At 54.0% G+C, this 15,430-nt stretch overlaps 1 protein-coding gene across 1 annotated transcript in view; it reads left to right on the top strand.

Annotated features, from left to right (window-relative positions):
• Positions 1–15,430, top strand: part of LOC147087072 (cell adhesion molecule 3-like) — a 49,318-nt gene that overhangs the window by 22,374 nt on the left and 11,514 nt on the right. The window contains exon 5 of the mRNA XM_085978032.1: positions 2,421–2,588. Coding sequence (XP_085834158.1) covers positions 2,421–2,588 — 168 coding nt within the window. The remainder of the gene's footprint in view (positions 1–2,420; positions 2,589–15,430) is intronic.

Raw genomic sequence — 15,430 nt, 5'->3', positions numbered from 1 at the left:
AGGTGGGGTTGAGGGATTGGGGAGAAGGTGGGTAGGTGGGGTTAAGGGATTGGGGAGAAGGTGGGTAGGTGGGGTTAAGGGATTGGCGAGAAGGTGGGTAGGTGGGGTTGAGGGATTGGGGAGAAGGTGGGTCGGTGGGGTTGGGGGATTGGGGAGGAGGTGGGTAGGTGTGGTGGTTGAGGGATTGGCGAGAAGGTGGGGTTGAGGGACTGGGGAGATGTGGGGTTGAGGGATTGGGGAGAAGGTGGGTAGGTGGGGTTGAGGGATTGGGGAGAAGGTGGGCAGGTGGGGTTGAGGGATTGGGGAGAAGGTGGGTAGGTGGGGTTGAGGGATTGGGGAGAAGGTGGGTAGGTGGGGTTGAGGGATTGGGGAGAAGGTGGGTAGGTGGGGTTGAGGGATTGGGGAGAAGGTGGGTAGGTGGGGTTGAGGGATTGGGGAGAAGGTGGGTAGGTGGGGTTGAGGGATTGGGGAGAAGGTGGGTAGGTGGGGTTGAGGGATTGGGGCGAAGGTGGGTAAGTGGGGTTGAGGGATTGGGGAGAAGGTGGGTAGGTGGGGTTGAGGGATTGGGGCGAAGGTGGGTCGGTGGGGTTGAGGGATTGGGGAGAAGGTGGGTAGGTGGGGTTAAGGGATTGGGGAGAAGGTGGGTAGGTGGGGTTAAGGGATTGGGGAGAAGGTGGGTAGGTGAGGTTGAGGGATTGGGGAGAAGGTGGGTAGGTGGGGTTGAGGGATTGGGGAGAAGGTGGGTGGGTGGGGTTGAGGGATTGGGGAGAAGGTGGGTAGGTGGGGTTGAGGGATTGGAGAGAAGGTGGGTAGGTGGGGTTGAGGGATTGGGGAGAAGGTGGGTGGGTGGGGTTGAGGGATTGGGGAGAAGGTGGATAGGTGGGGTTGAGGGATTGGGGAGAAGGTGGGTAGTAGGTGGGGTTGAGGGACTGGGGAAAAGATGGGTAGATGGGGTGTGTCTCTGTCTCTCTCTCTCTCTATCTATCTCTCTCTGTCTCTCAATTTCAATTCAATTCAATTCAAATCGCTTTATTGGCATGACAACGTACATCTTATGTTGCCAAAGCATCGAAAAACATTCATGGTTGTACACATAAATACAGATCTATCCATACAGTGTATAAACAGATATATCCCTGAGTGTATAAATATACATTCATATAATTTGTATATACTCTTTTCTTATATTTAGTGGTTGTCCCTCTGTTTATGGCAAGCTGTAACATAGTGTGCCGCTAGTGTTACACCATTTCTCTCTTCCCCTAGTAGGTATGGGAGTTTTTGGTCGTCATTCAAATTTCTGAATTCCGGGTATATTTTTGTGAATTTTGGGTAGAAATTCTCCCTGATGCCCTGATATTTTCTACAAGCTGTGAGGAAGTGCATCTCTGTCTCCACCACTCCCTGACTGCAGTGAGAGCATATCCTGTCCTCTCTTGGTAGCCGGGTCTGCCTGTGTCTACCTTTTTCGATCGCCAGGCTATGTTCACTAAGTCTGTACATTGTCAAGGTTTTTCTCAGTTTGCTATCCTTTACCATGGTCAGGTAATCAGCTATGTTGTATTGTCTGTTTAGGGCCAAGTAGCAATTGAGTTTGCTTTGGGTTTTTGTTGTTTCTGCCCAATATGACAGATATTTTTCCTTTTGCTTAGCGACGATTGTGTTTGGTCGAATTCTTTGTGTTACGCTGTCACTGTCCTGGGGCTGGTTATTGTTAGTAGTGTTAGTAGTTACTTCACTGAGTCCCAGGACTAGTTGACTGAGGGTATTCTTCTTTATGGTAATCTCTTGGCATTTCAGGGCTTCGTAATGATAGCATTGGGGGTTGCTCATTTTTAGGTGTTCTCTCTGTCTCTCACACTCTCTCCCTCACTCTATCCTGCTCTCTCTCTCTCTCTCTGTCCCTCTCTCTATCACTGTCTGTCTCTTTCTGTCCCTCTCTCTGTCCCTCACTATGTCTCTCCCTCTGTCTTTCCTTGTCTCTCCGTCTCTGTCTCTCTGTCTGTCTCTCTGTCTCTCTCTGTCTCTGTCTGTCTCTCTCTATATCTGTCTGTCTCTCCGTCTCTCTCTGTCTCTCTCTCTGTCTGTCTCTCTCTCTGTCCATCTCTCTCGCTCTGTCTCTCTCTGTCTCTCCCCCTCTCTCTCTCTGTCTCTCGCTCTCTCCCCCTCTCTCTCTGTCTGTCTCTCTCTCTCTCTGTCTGTCTGTCTCTCTCTCTCTCCCTCTCTCTCTGTCTCTCTCTCTGTCTCTCTCTCTCTGTCTCTCACTCTCTCTCTCTCTCTCTCTCGGTCTCTCCCCCCTCTCTCTCTCTGCCTCTCTCTCTCTGCCTCTCCCCCCTCTCTCTCCCCCTCTCTCTCTCTCTGTCTTTCTCTCTGTCTCTCTCGGTCTCTCCATCTCTCTCACACTCTCCCTCTCTCCCCAGGACAAACGACCTATCGGGAGGATTCAGACGATCGCACCTACGCAGTGACCAGCCAGGTGAACATCACAGTCACACGAGAGGACAACGGGGTCGACATCATTTGCTCTGTTGACCACCAGACTCTTGACCCCAACGACAGTAACACTCCTCAGAGAATCGAAGTCTATTGTGAGTATCCAGGTTCAAATCCCATAAAAACAACAGAATATTAGAACTAGGATCAGCAGTCGGCCATTCGGCCCCTCGAGCCCATTCAGTAAGATCATGGCTGATCTTCTACCTCATCTCCGCTTTCGTGCACTATCCCTTGATTCTCCCACTGTACACAATCCCAATGGACCCAAACCCCTTCCCATTCAATCCCAATGTTCACAATCCCAATGGGAGTAAACCCCTTCCCATTCACTCCAACTGTACACAATCCCAATGGACACAAACCCCTTCCCATTCACTCCCACTGTACACAATCCCAATGGACCCAAACCCCTTCCCATTCACTCCCACTGTACACAATCCCAATGGACTCAAACCCCTTCCCATTCAATCCCACTGTACACGATCCCAATGGACACAAACCCCTTCCCATTCACTCCCACTGTATACAATCCCAATGGACCCAAACCCCTTCCCATTCACTCCAACTGTACACAATCCCAATGGACCCAAATCCCTTCCCATTCACTCCCACTGTACACAATCCCAATGGACCCAAACCCCTTCCCATTCACTCCCACTGTACACAATCCAAATGGACCCACACCCCTTCCCATTCACTCCCACTGTACACAATCCCAATGGACCCAAACCCCTTCCCATTCACTCCCACTGTACACAGTCCCAGTGGACCCAAACCCCTTCCCATTCACTCCCACTGTACACAATCCCAATGGACCCAAACCCCTCCCCATTCACTCCCACTGTACACAATCCCAATGGACCCAAACCCCTTCCCATTCACTCCCACTGTACACAATCCCAATGGACCCAAATCCCTTCCCATTCACTCCAACTGTATACAATCCCAATGGACACAAACCCCTTCCCATTCACTCCCATTGTACACAATCCCAATGGACCCAAACCACTTCCCATTCACTCCCACTGTACACAATCCCAATGGACCCAAACCCCTTCCCATTCACTCCCACTGTACACAATCCCAATGGACCCAAACCCCTTCCCATTCACTCCCACTGTACACAATCTCAATGGACCCAAACCCCTTCCCATTCACTCCCACTGTACACAATCCCAATGGACCCAAACCCCTTCCCATTCACTCCCACTGTACACAATCCCAATGGACCCAAACCCCTTCCCATTCACTCCCACTGCACACAATCCCAATGGACACAAACCCCTTCCCATTCACTCCCACTGTACACAATCCCAATGGACCCAAACCCCTTCCCATTCACTCCCACTGTACACAATCCCAATGGACCCAAATCCCTTCCCATTCACTCCAACTGTACACAATCCCAATGGACACAAACCCCTTCCCATTCACTCCCACTGTACACAATCCCAATGGACCCAAACCCCTTCCCATTCACTCCCACTGTACACAATCCCAGTGGACCCAAACCCCTTCCCATTCACTCCCACTGTACACAATCCAAATGGACCCAAACCCCTTCCCATTCACTCCCACTGTACACAATCCCAATGGACCCAAACCCCTTCCCATTCACTCCCACTGTACACAATCCCAATGGACCCAAACCCCTTCCCATTCACTCCCACTGTACACAGTCCCAGTGGACCCAAACCCCTTCCCATTCACTCCCACTGTACACAATCCCAATGGACCCAAACCCCTTCCCATTCACTCCCACTGTACACAATCCCAATGGACCCAACCCCCTTCCCATTCACTCCCACTGTACACAATCCCAATGGACCCAAACCCCTTCCCATTCACTCCCACTGTACACAGTCCCAATGGACCCAAACCCCTTCCCATTCACTCCCACTGTACACAATCCCAATGGACCCAAACCCCTTCCCATTCACTCCCACTGTACACAATCCCAATGGACCCAAACCCCTTCCCATTCACTCCCACTGTACACAATCCCAATGGACCCAACCCCCTTCCCATTCACTCCCACTGTACACAATCCCAATGGACCCAAACCCCTTCCGATTCATTCCCACTGTACACAATCCCAATGGACCCAAACCCCTTCCCATTCACTCCCACTGTACACAATCCCAATCGACCCAAACCCCTTCCCATTCACTCCCACTGTACACAATCCCAATGGACCCAAACCCCTTCCCATTCACTCCCACTGTACACAATCCCAATGGACCCAAACCCCTTCCCATTCACTCCCACTGTACACAATCCCAATGGCCCCAAACCCCTTCCCATTCACTCCCACTGTACACAATCCCAATGGGCCCAAACCCCTTCCCATTCACTCCCACTGTACACAATCCCAATGGACCCAAACCCCTTCCCATTCACTCCAACTGTACACAATCCCAATGGACCCAAACCCCTTCCCATTCACTCCCACTGTACACAATCCCAATGGACTCAAACCCCTTCCCATTCACTCCCACTGTACACAATCCCAATGGGCCCAAACCCCTTCCCATTCACTCCCACTGTACACAATCCCAATGGACCCAAACCCCTTCCCATTCACTCCAACTGTACACAATCCCAATGGACCCAAACCCCTTCCCATTCACTCCAACTGTACACAATCCCAATGGACCCAAACCCCTTCCCATTCACTCCCACTGTACACAATCCCAATGGACCCAAACCCCTTCCCATTCACTCCAAATGTACACAATCCCAATGGACCCAAATCCCTTCCCATTCACTCCCACTGTACACAATCCCAATGGACCCAACCCCTTCCCATTCACTCCCACTACACACAATCCCAATGCACCCAAATCCCTTCCATTCGCTCCCACTGTACACAATCCCAATGGACCCAAACCCCTTCCCATTCACTCCCACTGTACACAATCCCAATGAACCCAAACCCCTTCCCATTCATTCCCACTGTACACAATCCCAATGGGACCCAAACCCCTTCCCATTCACTCCCACTGTACACAATCCCAATGGACCCAAACCCCTTCCCATTCACTCCCACTGTACACAATCCCAATGGACCCAAACCCCTTCCCATTCACTCCCACTGCACACAATCCCAATGGACCCAAACCCCTTCCCATTCACTCCCACTGTACACAATCCCAATGGGACCCAACCCCCTTCCCATTCACTCCCACTGTACATAATCCCAATGGACCCAAACCCCTTCCCATTCACTCCCACTGTACACAATCCCAATGGACCCAAACCCCTTCCCATTCACTCCCACTGTACACAATCCCAATGGACCCAAACCCCTTCCCATTCACTCTCACTGTACACAATCCCAATGGACCCAAACCCCTTCCCATTCACTCCCACTGTACACAATCCCAATGGACCCAAACCCCTTCCCATTCACTCCCACTGTACACAATCCCAATGGACCCAAACCCCTTCCCATTCACTCCCACTGTACACAATCCCAATGGACCCAAACCCCTTCCCATTCACTCCCACTGTACACAATCCCAATGGACCCAAACCTCTTCCAATTCACTCCCACTGTACACAATCCCAATGGACCCAAACCCCTTCCCATTCACTCCCACTGTACACAATCCCAATGAACCCAAACCCCTTCCCATTCACTCCCACTGTACACAAACCCAATGGACCCAAACCTCTTCCAATTCACTCCCACTGTACACAATCCCAATGGACCCAAACCCCTTCCTATTCACTCCCACTGTACACAATCTGAATTTCCCACACGGCGAGGAGTCTGGAGACAGGAGCCTTTCGGTCCCATCGCTCACTGAGTGTGTCTGGAGACAGGAGCCTCGCGGTGCTGTCCCTCACCGAGGGGAGTCTGGAGACAGGAGACTCTCGGTCCTGTCCCTCACCGAGGGGAGTCTGGAGACAGGAGACTCTCGGTCCTGTCCCTCACCGAGGGGAGTCTGGAGACAGGAGCCTCTCGGTCCTGTCCCTCACTGAGTGAGTCTGGAGACAGGAGCCTCTCGGTCCCGTCCCTCACTGAGTGAGTCTGGAGACAGGAGCCTCTCGGTCCTGTCCCTCACCGAGTGGAGTCTGGAGACAGGAGACTCTCGGTCCTGTCCCTCACCGAGGGGAGTCTGGAGACTCTCGGTCCTGTCCCTCACCGAGGGGAGTCTGGAGACAGGAGCCTCTCGGTCCTGTCCCTCACTGAGTGAGTCTGGAGACAGGAGCCTCTCGGTCCCGTCCCTCACTGAGTGAGTCTGGAGACAGGAGCCTCTCGGTCCTGTCCCTCACTGAGGGGAGTCTGGAGACAGGAGCCTCTCGGTCCTGTCCCTCACTGAGGGGAGTCTGGAGACAGGAGCCTCTCGGTTCTGTCCCTCACCGAGGGGAGTCTGGAGACAGGAGCATCTCAGTCCTGTCCCTCACTGAGTGAGTCTGGAGACAGGAGCCTCTCGGTCCTGTCCCTCACTGAGTGAGTCTGGAGACAGGAGCCTCTCGGTCCCGTCCCTCACCGAGGGGAGTCTAGAGTCAGGAGCCTCTCGGTCCTGTCCTTCACCGAGGGGAGTCTGGGGACAGGAGCCTCTTGGTCCTGTCCCTCACTGAGTGAGTCTGGAGACTGGAGCCTCTCGGTCCTGTCCCTCACCGAGGGGAGACTGGAGACAGGAGCCTCTCAGTCCTGTCCCTCACTGAGTGAGTCTGGAGTCAGGAGCCCCTCGGTCCTGTCCCTCACTGAGTGAGTCTGGAGTCAGGAGCCTCTCGGTCCTGTCCCTCACCGAGGGGAGTCTGGAGACAGGAGCCTCTCACTCCTGTCCCTCACTGAGTGAGTCTGGAGACGGGAACCTCTCGGTCCTGTCGCTCACTGAGTGAGTCTGGAGACAGGAGCCTCTCGGTCCTGTCCCTCACTGAGTGAGTCCGGATACAGGAGCCTCTCGGTCCTGTCCCTCACTGAGGGGAGTCTGGAGACAGGAGCCTCTCGGTCCTGTCCCTCACTGAGGGGAGTCGGGAGACAGGAGCCTCTCGGTCCCGTCCCTCACTGAGGGGAGTCTGGAGACAGGAGCCTCTCGGTCCTGTCCCTCACCGAGGGGAGTCTGGAGACAGGAGCCTCTCGGTCCTGTCCCTCACTGAGTGAGTCTGGAGACAGGAGCCTCTCGGTCCTGTCCCTCACTGAGGGGAGTCTGGAGACAGGAGCCTCTCGGTCCTGTCCCTCACCGAGGGGAGTCTGGAGACAGGAGCCTCTCGGTCCTGTCACTCACTGAGTGAGTCTGGAGACAGGAGCCTCTCGGTCCTGTCCCTCACCGAGGGGAGTCTGGAGACAGGAGCCTCTCGGTCCTGTCCCTCACTGAGTGAGTCTGCAGACAGGAGCCTCTCGGTCCTGTCCCTCATTGAGTGAGTCTGGAGACAGGAGCCTCTCGGTCCTGGCACTCACCGAGGGGAGTCTGGAGACAGGAGCCTCTCGGTCCTGTCCCTCATTGAGTGAGTCTGGAGACAGGAGCCTCTTGGCCCTGTCCCTCACCGAGGGGAGTCTGGAGACAGGAGCCTCTCGGGCCTGTCCCTCACCGAGGGGAGTCTGGAGACAGGAGCCTGTCGGTCCTGCCCCTCACCGAGGGGAGTCTGGAGACAGGAGCCTCTCGGCCCTGTCCCTCACTGAGTGAGTCTGGAGTCAGGAGCCTCTCGGTCCTGTCCCTCACCGAGGGGAGTCTGGAGACAGGAGCCTCTCCGTCCTGTCCCTCACTGAGTGAGTCTGGAGTGAGGAGCCCCTCGGTCCTGTCCCTCACCGAGGGGAGTCTGGAGACAGGAGCCTCTCAGCCCTGTCCCTCACTGAGTGAGTCTGGAGTCAGGAGCCCCTCGGTCCTGTCCCTCACTGAGTGAGTCAGGAGTCAGGAGCCCCTCGGTCCTGTCCCTCACCGAGGGGAGTCTGGAGACAGGAGCCGCTCGGTCCCGTCCCTCACCGAGGGGAGTCTGGAGACAGGAGCCTCTCAGCCCTGTCCCTCACTGAGTGAGTCTGGAGACGGGAACCTCTCGGTCCTGTCGCTCACTGAGTGAGTCTGGAGACAGGAGCCTCTCGGTCCTGTCCCTCACTGAGTGAGTCCGGATACAGGAGCCTCTCGGTCCTGTCCCTCACTGAGGGGAGTCTGGAGACAGGAGCCTCTCGGTCCTGTCCCTCACTGAGGGGAGTCTGGAGACAGGAGCCTCTCGGTCCTGTCCCTCACTGAGTGAGTCTGGAGACAGGAGCCTCTCAGTCCTGTCCCTCACCGAGGGGAGTCTGGAGACAGGAGCCTCTCGGTCCTGTCCCTCACCGAGGGGAGTCTGGAGACAGGAGCCTCTCGGTCCTGTCCCTCACTGAGTGAGTCTGGCGACAGGAGCCTCTCGGTCCTGTCCCTCACCGAGGGGAGTCTGGAGACAGGAGCCTCTCGGTCCTGTCCCTCACTGAGGGGAGCCTGGAGACAGGAGCCTCTCGGTCCCGTCCCTCACCGAGGGGAGTCTGGAGACAGGAGCCTCTCGGTCCTGTCCCTCACTGAGTGAGTCTGGAGACAGGTGTCTCTCAGTCCTGTCCCTCACTGAGTGAGTCTGGAGACAGGAGCCTCTCGGTCCTGTCCCTCACTGAGGGGAGTCTGGAGACAGGAGTCTCTCGGTCCTGTCCCTCACCGAGTGAGTCTGGAGACAGGAGCCTCTCAGTCCTGTCCCTCACTGAGTGAGTCTGGAGACAGGAGCCTCTCAGTCCTGTCCCTCACTGAGGGGAGTCTGCCAAATTTGCGATTGACTGGAGAGATTGTTTCGTGATGTATGACTGTGAGGAGTCTGCATGAGAGCATTCGATGCCCAGTTAATAATATTCACGCTGCGTCACCTTCTCCTTATCAAGTGTTGCAGACATCAGTTCCCTTTCAACACTAAACTGGTCGGTTTTGAAATCCGTCACACCAGGATTCAACCAACTGAAAGAAAAATCATCCGACAGAACTCCAGCAATCCTGTCTTTGAAACTCAAAGCACTTCCATTTGATTCAGCATCAGAGTGAGCTTTACTCTGTATCTAACCCCGTGCTGTACCTGCCCTGGGAGTGTTTGATGGGACAGTGTAGAGGGAGCTTTACTCTGTATCTAACCCCGTGCTGTACCTGCCCTGGGAGTGTTTGACGGGACAGTGTAGAGGGAGCTTTACTCTGTATCTAACCCGTGCTGTACCTGCCCTGGGAGTGTTTGATGGGACAGTGCAGAGGGAGCTTTACTCTGTATCTAACCCGTGCTGTACCTGCCCTGGGAGTGTTTGATGGGACAGTGTAGAGGGAGCTTTACTCTGTATCTAACCCTGTGCTGTACCTGCCCTGGGAGTGTTTGATGGGACAGTGTAGAGGGAGCTTTACTCTGTATCTAACCCGTGCTGTACCTGCCCTGGGAGTGTTTGATGGGACAGTGTAGAGGGAGCTTTACTCTGTATCTAACCCCGTGCTGTACCTGCCCTGGGAGTGTTTGATGGGACAGTGTAGAGGGAGCTTTACTCTGTATCTAACCCGTGCTGTACCTGCCCTGGGAGTGTTTGATGGGACAGTGTAGAGGGAGCTTTACTCTGTATCTAACCCCGTGCTGTACCTGCCCTGGGAGTGTTTGATGGGACAGTGTAGAGGGAGCTTTACTCTGTATCTAACCCGTGCTGTACCTGCCCTGGGAGTGTTTGATGGGGACAGTGTAGAGGGAGCTTTACTCTGTATCTAACCCCGTGCTGTACCTGCCCTGGGAGTGTTTGATGGGACAGTGTAGAGGGAGCTTTACTCTGTATCTATCCCGTGCTGTACCTGCCCTGGGAGTGTTTGATGGGACAGTGTAGAGGGAGCTTTACTCTGTATCTAACCCCGTGCTGTACCTGCCCTGGGAGTGTTTGATGGGACAGTGTAGAGGGGGCTTTACTCTGTATCTAACACCGTGCTGTACCTGCCCTGGGAGTGTTTGATGGGACAGTGTAGAGGGAGCTTTACTCTGTATCTAACCCCGTGCTGTACCTGCCCTGGGAGTGTTTGATGGGGACAGTGTAGAGGGAGCTTTACTCTGTATCTAACCCGTGCTGTACCTGCCCTGGGAGTGTTTGATGGGACAGTGTAGAGGGAGCTTTACTCTGTATCTAACCCCATGCTGTACCTGCCCTGGGAGTGTTTGATGGGACAGTGTAGGGGGAGCTTTACTCTGTATCTAACCCCGTGCTGTACCTGCCCTGGGAGTGTTTGATGGGACAGTGTAGAGGGAGCTTTACTCTGTATCTATCCCGTGCTGTACCTGCCCTGGGAGTGTTTGATGGGACAGTGTAGAGGGAGCTTTACTCTGTATCTAACCCCGTGCTGTACCTGCCCTGGGAGTGTTTGATGGGACAGTGTAGAGGGGGCTTTACTCTGTATCTAACCCCGTGCTGTACCTGCCCTGGGAGTGTTTGATGGGACAGTGTAGAGGGAGCTTTACTCTGTATCTAACCCCGTGCTGTACCTGCCCTGGGAGTGTTTGATGGGACAGTGTAGAGGGAGATTTACTCTGTATCTAACCCCGTGCTGTACCTGCCCTGGGAGTGTTTGATGGGACAGTGTAGAGGGAGCTTTACTCTGTATCTAACCCCGTGCTGTACCTGCCCTGGGAGTGTTTGATGGGACAGTGTAGAGGGAGCTTTACTCTGTATCTAACCCGTGCTGTACCTGCCCTGGGAGTGTTTGATGGGACAGTGTAGAGGGAGCTTTACTCTGTATCTAACCCCGTGCTGTACCTGCCCTGGGAGTGTTTGATGGGACAGTGTAGAGGGAGCTTTACTCTGTATCTAACCCCGTGCTGTACCTGCCCTGGGAGTATTTGATGGGACAGTGTAGAGGGAGCTTTACTCTGTATCTAACCCCGTGCTGTACCTGCCCTGGGAGTGTTTGATGGGACAGTGTAGGGGGAGCTTTACTCTGTATCTAACCCGTGCTGTACCTGCCCTGGGAGTGTTTGATGGGACAGTGTAGAGGGAGCTTTACTCTGTATCTAACCCCGTGCTGTACCTGCCCTGGGAGTGTTTGATGGGACAGTGTAGAGGGAGCTTTACTCTGTATCTAACCCCGTGCTGTACCTGTCCTGGGAGTGTTTGATGGGGCAGTGTAGAGGGAGCTTTACTCTGTATCTAACCCGTGCTGTACCTGCCCTGGGAGTGTTTGATGGGACAGGGTAGAGGGAGCTTTACTCTGTATCTAACCCCGTGCTGCACCTGCCCTGGGAGTGTTTGATGGGACAGTGTAGAGGGAGCTTTACTCTGTATCTAACCCGTGCTGTACCTGCCCTGGGAGTGTTTGATGGGACAGTGTAGAGGGAGCTTTACTCTGTATCTAACCCCGTGCTGTACCTGCCTTGGGAGTGTTTGATGGGACAGTGTAGAGGGAGCTTTACTCTGTATCTAACCCTGTGCTGTACCTGCCCTGGGAGTGTTTGATGGGACAGTGTAGAGGGAGCTTTACTCTGTATCTAACCTGTGCTGTACCTGCCCTGGGAGTGTTTGATGGGACAGTGTAGAGGGAGCTTTACTCTGTATCTAACCTCGTGCTGTACCTGCCCTGGGAGTGTTTGATGGGACAGTGTAGAGGGAGCTTTACTCTGTATCTAACCCCGTGCTGTACCTGCCCTGGGAGTGTTTGATGGGACAGTGTAGAGGGAGCTTTACTCTGTATCTAACCCGTGCTGTACCTGCCCTGGGAGTGTTTGATGGGACAGTGTAGAGGGAGCTTTACTCTGTATCTAACCCCGTGCTGTACCTGCCCTGGGAGTGTTTGATGGGACAGTGTAGAGGGAGCTTTACTCTGTATCTAACCCCGTGCTGTACCTGCCCTGGGAGTGTTTGATGGGACAGTGTCGAGCGAGCTTTACTCTGTATCTAACCCCGTGCTGTACCTGCCCTGGGAGTGTTTGATGGGACAGTGTAGAGGCAGCTTTACTCTGTATCTAACCCGTGCTGTACCTGCCCTGGGAGTGTTTGATGGGACAGTGTAGAGGGAGCTTTACTCTGTATCTAACCCCGTGCTGTACCTGCCCTGGGAGTGTTTGATGGGACAGTGTAGAGGGAGCTTTACTCTGTATCTAACCCATGCTGTCCCTGCCCTGGGAGTGTTTGATGGGACAGTGTAGAGGGAGCTTTACTCTGTATCGAACCCGTGCTGTACCTGCCCTGGGAGTGTTTGATGGGACAGTGTAGAGGGAGCATTACTCTGTATCTAACCCCGTGCTGTACCTGCCCTGGGAGTGTTTGATGGGACAGTGTAGAGGGAGATTTACTCTGTATCTAACCCGTGCTGTACCTGCCCTGGGAGTGTTTGATGGGACAGTGTAGAGGGAGCTTTACTCTGTATCTAACCCCGTGCTGTACCTGCCCTGGGAGTGTTTGATGGGACAGTGTAGAGGGAGATTTACTCTGTATCTAACCCCGTGCTGTACCTGCCCTGGGAGTGTTTGATGGGACAGTGTAGAGGGAGCTTTACTCTGTATCTAACCCCGTGCTGTACCTGCCCTGGGAGTGTTTGATGGGACAGTGTAGAGGGAGCTTTACTCTGTATCTAACCCGTGCTGTACCTGCCCTGGGAGTGTTTGATGGGACAGTGTAGAGGGAGCTTTACTCTGTATCTAACCCCGTGCTGTACCTGCCCTGGGAGTGTTTGATGGGACGGTGTAGAGGGAGCTTTACTCTGTATCTAACCCCGTGCTGTACCTGCCCTGGGAGTATTTGATGGGACAGTGTAGAGGGAGCTTTACTCTGTATCTAACCCCGTGCTGTACCTGCCCTGGGAGTGTTTGATGGGACAGTGTAGGGGGAGCTTTACTCTGTATCTAACCCGTGCTGTACCTGCCCTGGGAGTGTTTGATGGGACAGTGTAGAGGGAGCTTTACTCTGTATCTAACCCCGTGCTGTACCTGCCCTGGGAGTGTTTGATGGGACAGTGTAGAGGGAGCTTTACTCTGTATCTAACCCCGTGCTGTACCTGTCCTGGGAGTGTTTGATGGGGCAGTGTAGAGGGAGCTTTACTCTGTATCTAACCCGTGCTGTACCTGCCCTGGGAGTGTTTGATGGGACAGGGTAGAGGGAGCTTTACTCTGTATCTAACCCCGTGCTGCACCTGCCCTGGGAGTGTTTGATGGGACAGTGTAGAGGGAGCTTTACTCTGTATCTAACCCGTGCTGTACCTGCCCTGGGAGTGTTTGATGGGACAGTGTAGAGGGAGCTTTACTCTGTATCTAACCCCGTGCTGTACCTGCCTTGGGAGTGTTTGATGGGACAGTGTAGAGGGAGCTTTACTCTGTATCTAACCCTGTGCTGTACCTGCCCTGGGAGTGTTTGATGGGACAGTGTAGAGGGAGCTTTACTCTGTATCTAACCTGTGCTGTACCTGCCCTGGGAGTGTTTGATGGGACAGTGTAGAGGGAGCTTTACTCTGTATCTAACCTCGTGCTGTACCTGCCCTGGGAGTGTTTGATGGGACAGTGTAGAGGGAGCTTTACTCTGTATCTAACCCCGTGCTGTACCTGCCCTGGGAGTGTTTGATGGGACAGTGTAGAGGGAGCTTTACTCTGTATCTAACCCGTGCTGTACCTGCCCTGGGAGTGTTTGATGGGACAGTGTAGAGGGAGCTTTACTCTGTATCTAACCCCGTGCTGTACCTGCCCTGGGAGTGTTTGATGGGACAGTGTAGAGGGAGCTTTACTCTGTATCTAACCCCGTGCTGTACCTGCCCTGGGAGTGTTTGATGGGACAGTGTCGAGCGAGCTTTACTCTGTATCTAACCCCGTGCTGTACCTGCCCTGGGAGTGTTTGATGGGACAGTGTAGAGGGAGCTTTACTCTGTATCTAACCCGTGCTGTACCTGCCCTGGGAGTGTTTGATGGGACAGTGTAGAGGGAGCTTTACTCTGTATCTAACCCCGTGCTGTACCTGCCCTGGGAGTGTTTGATGGGACAGCGTAGAGGGAGCTTTACTCTGTATCTAACCCATGCTGTCCCTGCCCTGGGAGTGTTTGATGGGACAGTGTAGAGGGAGCTTTACTCTGTATCGAACCCGTGCTGTACCTGCCCTGGGAGTGTTTGATGGGACAGTGTAGAGGGAGCATTACTCTGTATCTAACCCCGTGCTGTACCTGCCCTGGGAGTGTTTGATGGGACAGTGTAGAGGGAGATTTACTCTGTATCTAACCCGTGCTGTACCTGCCCTGGGAGTGTTTGATGGGACAGTGCAGAGGGAGCTTTACTCTGTATCTAACCCGTGCTGTACCTGCCCTGGGAGTGTTTGATGGGACAGTGTAGAGGGAGCTTTACTCTGTATCTAACCCCGTGCTGTACCTGCCCTGGGAGTGTTTGATGGGACAGTGTAGAGGGAGCTTTACTCTGTATCTAACCCCGTGCTGTACCTGCCCTGGGAGTGTTTGATGGGACAGTGTAGAGGGAGCTTTACTCTGTATCTAACCCGTGCTGTACCTGCCCTGGGAGTGTTTGATGGGACAGTGTAGAGGGAGCTTTACTCTGTATCTAACCCCGTGCTGTACCTGCCCTGGGAGTGTTTGATGGGACAGTGTAGAGGGAGCTTTACTCTGTATCTAACCCCGTGCTGTACCTGCCCTGGGAGTGTTTGATGGGACAGTGTAGAGGGAGCTTTACTCTGTATCTAACCCGTGCTGTGCCTGCCCTGGGAGTGTTTGATGGGACAGTGTAGAGGGAGCTTTACTCTGTATCTAACCCGTGCTGTGCCTGCCCTGGGAGTGTTTGATGGGACAGTGTAGAGGGAGCTTTACTCTGTATCTAACCCGTGCTGTACCTGCCCTGGGAGTGTTTGATGGGACAGTGTAGAGTGAGCTTTACTCTGTATCTAACCCCGTGCTGTACCTGCCCTGGGAGTGTTTGATGGGACAGTGTAGAGGGAGCTTTACTCTGTATCTAACCCGTGCTGTACCTGCCCTGGGAG

The sequence above is a fragment of the Somniosus microcephalus genome, unplaced genomic scaffold, assembly GCF_052327205.1.
Source record: "Somniosus microcephalus isolate GS21.2 unplaced genomic scaffold, FLI_Smic_1.0 unresolved_chr6, whole genome shotgun sequence".
NCBI classification, from domain to species: Eukaryota; Metazoa; Chordata; class Chondrichthyes; order Squaliformes; family Somniosidae; genus Somniosus; species Somniosus microcephalus.
Note: the sequence above shows the minus strand (reverse complement) of the source record. Positions and strands in the feature narration are given on the sequence as shown.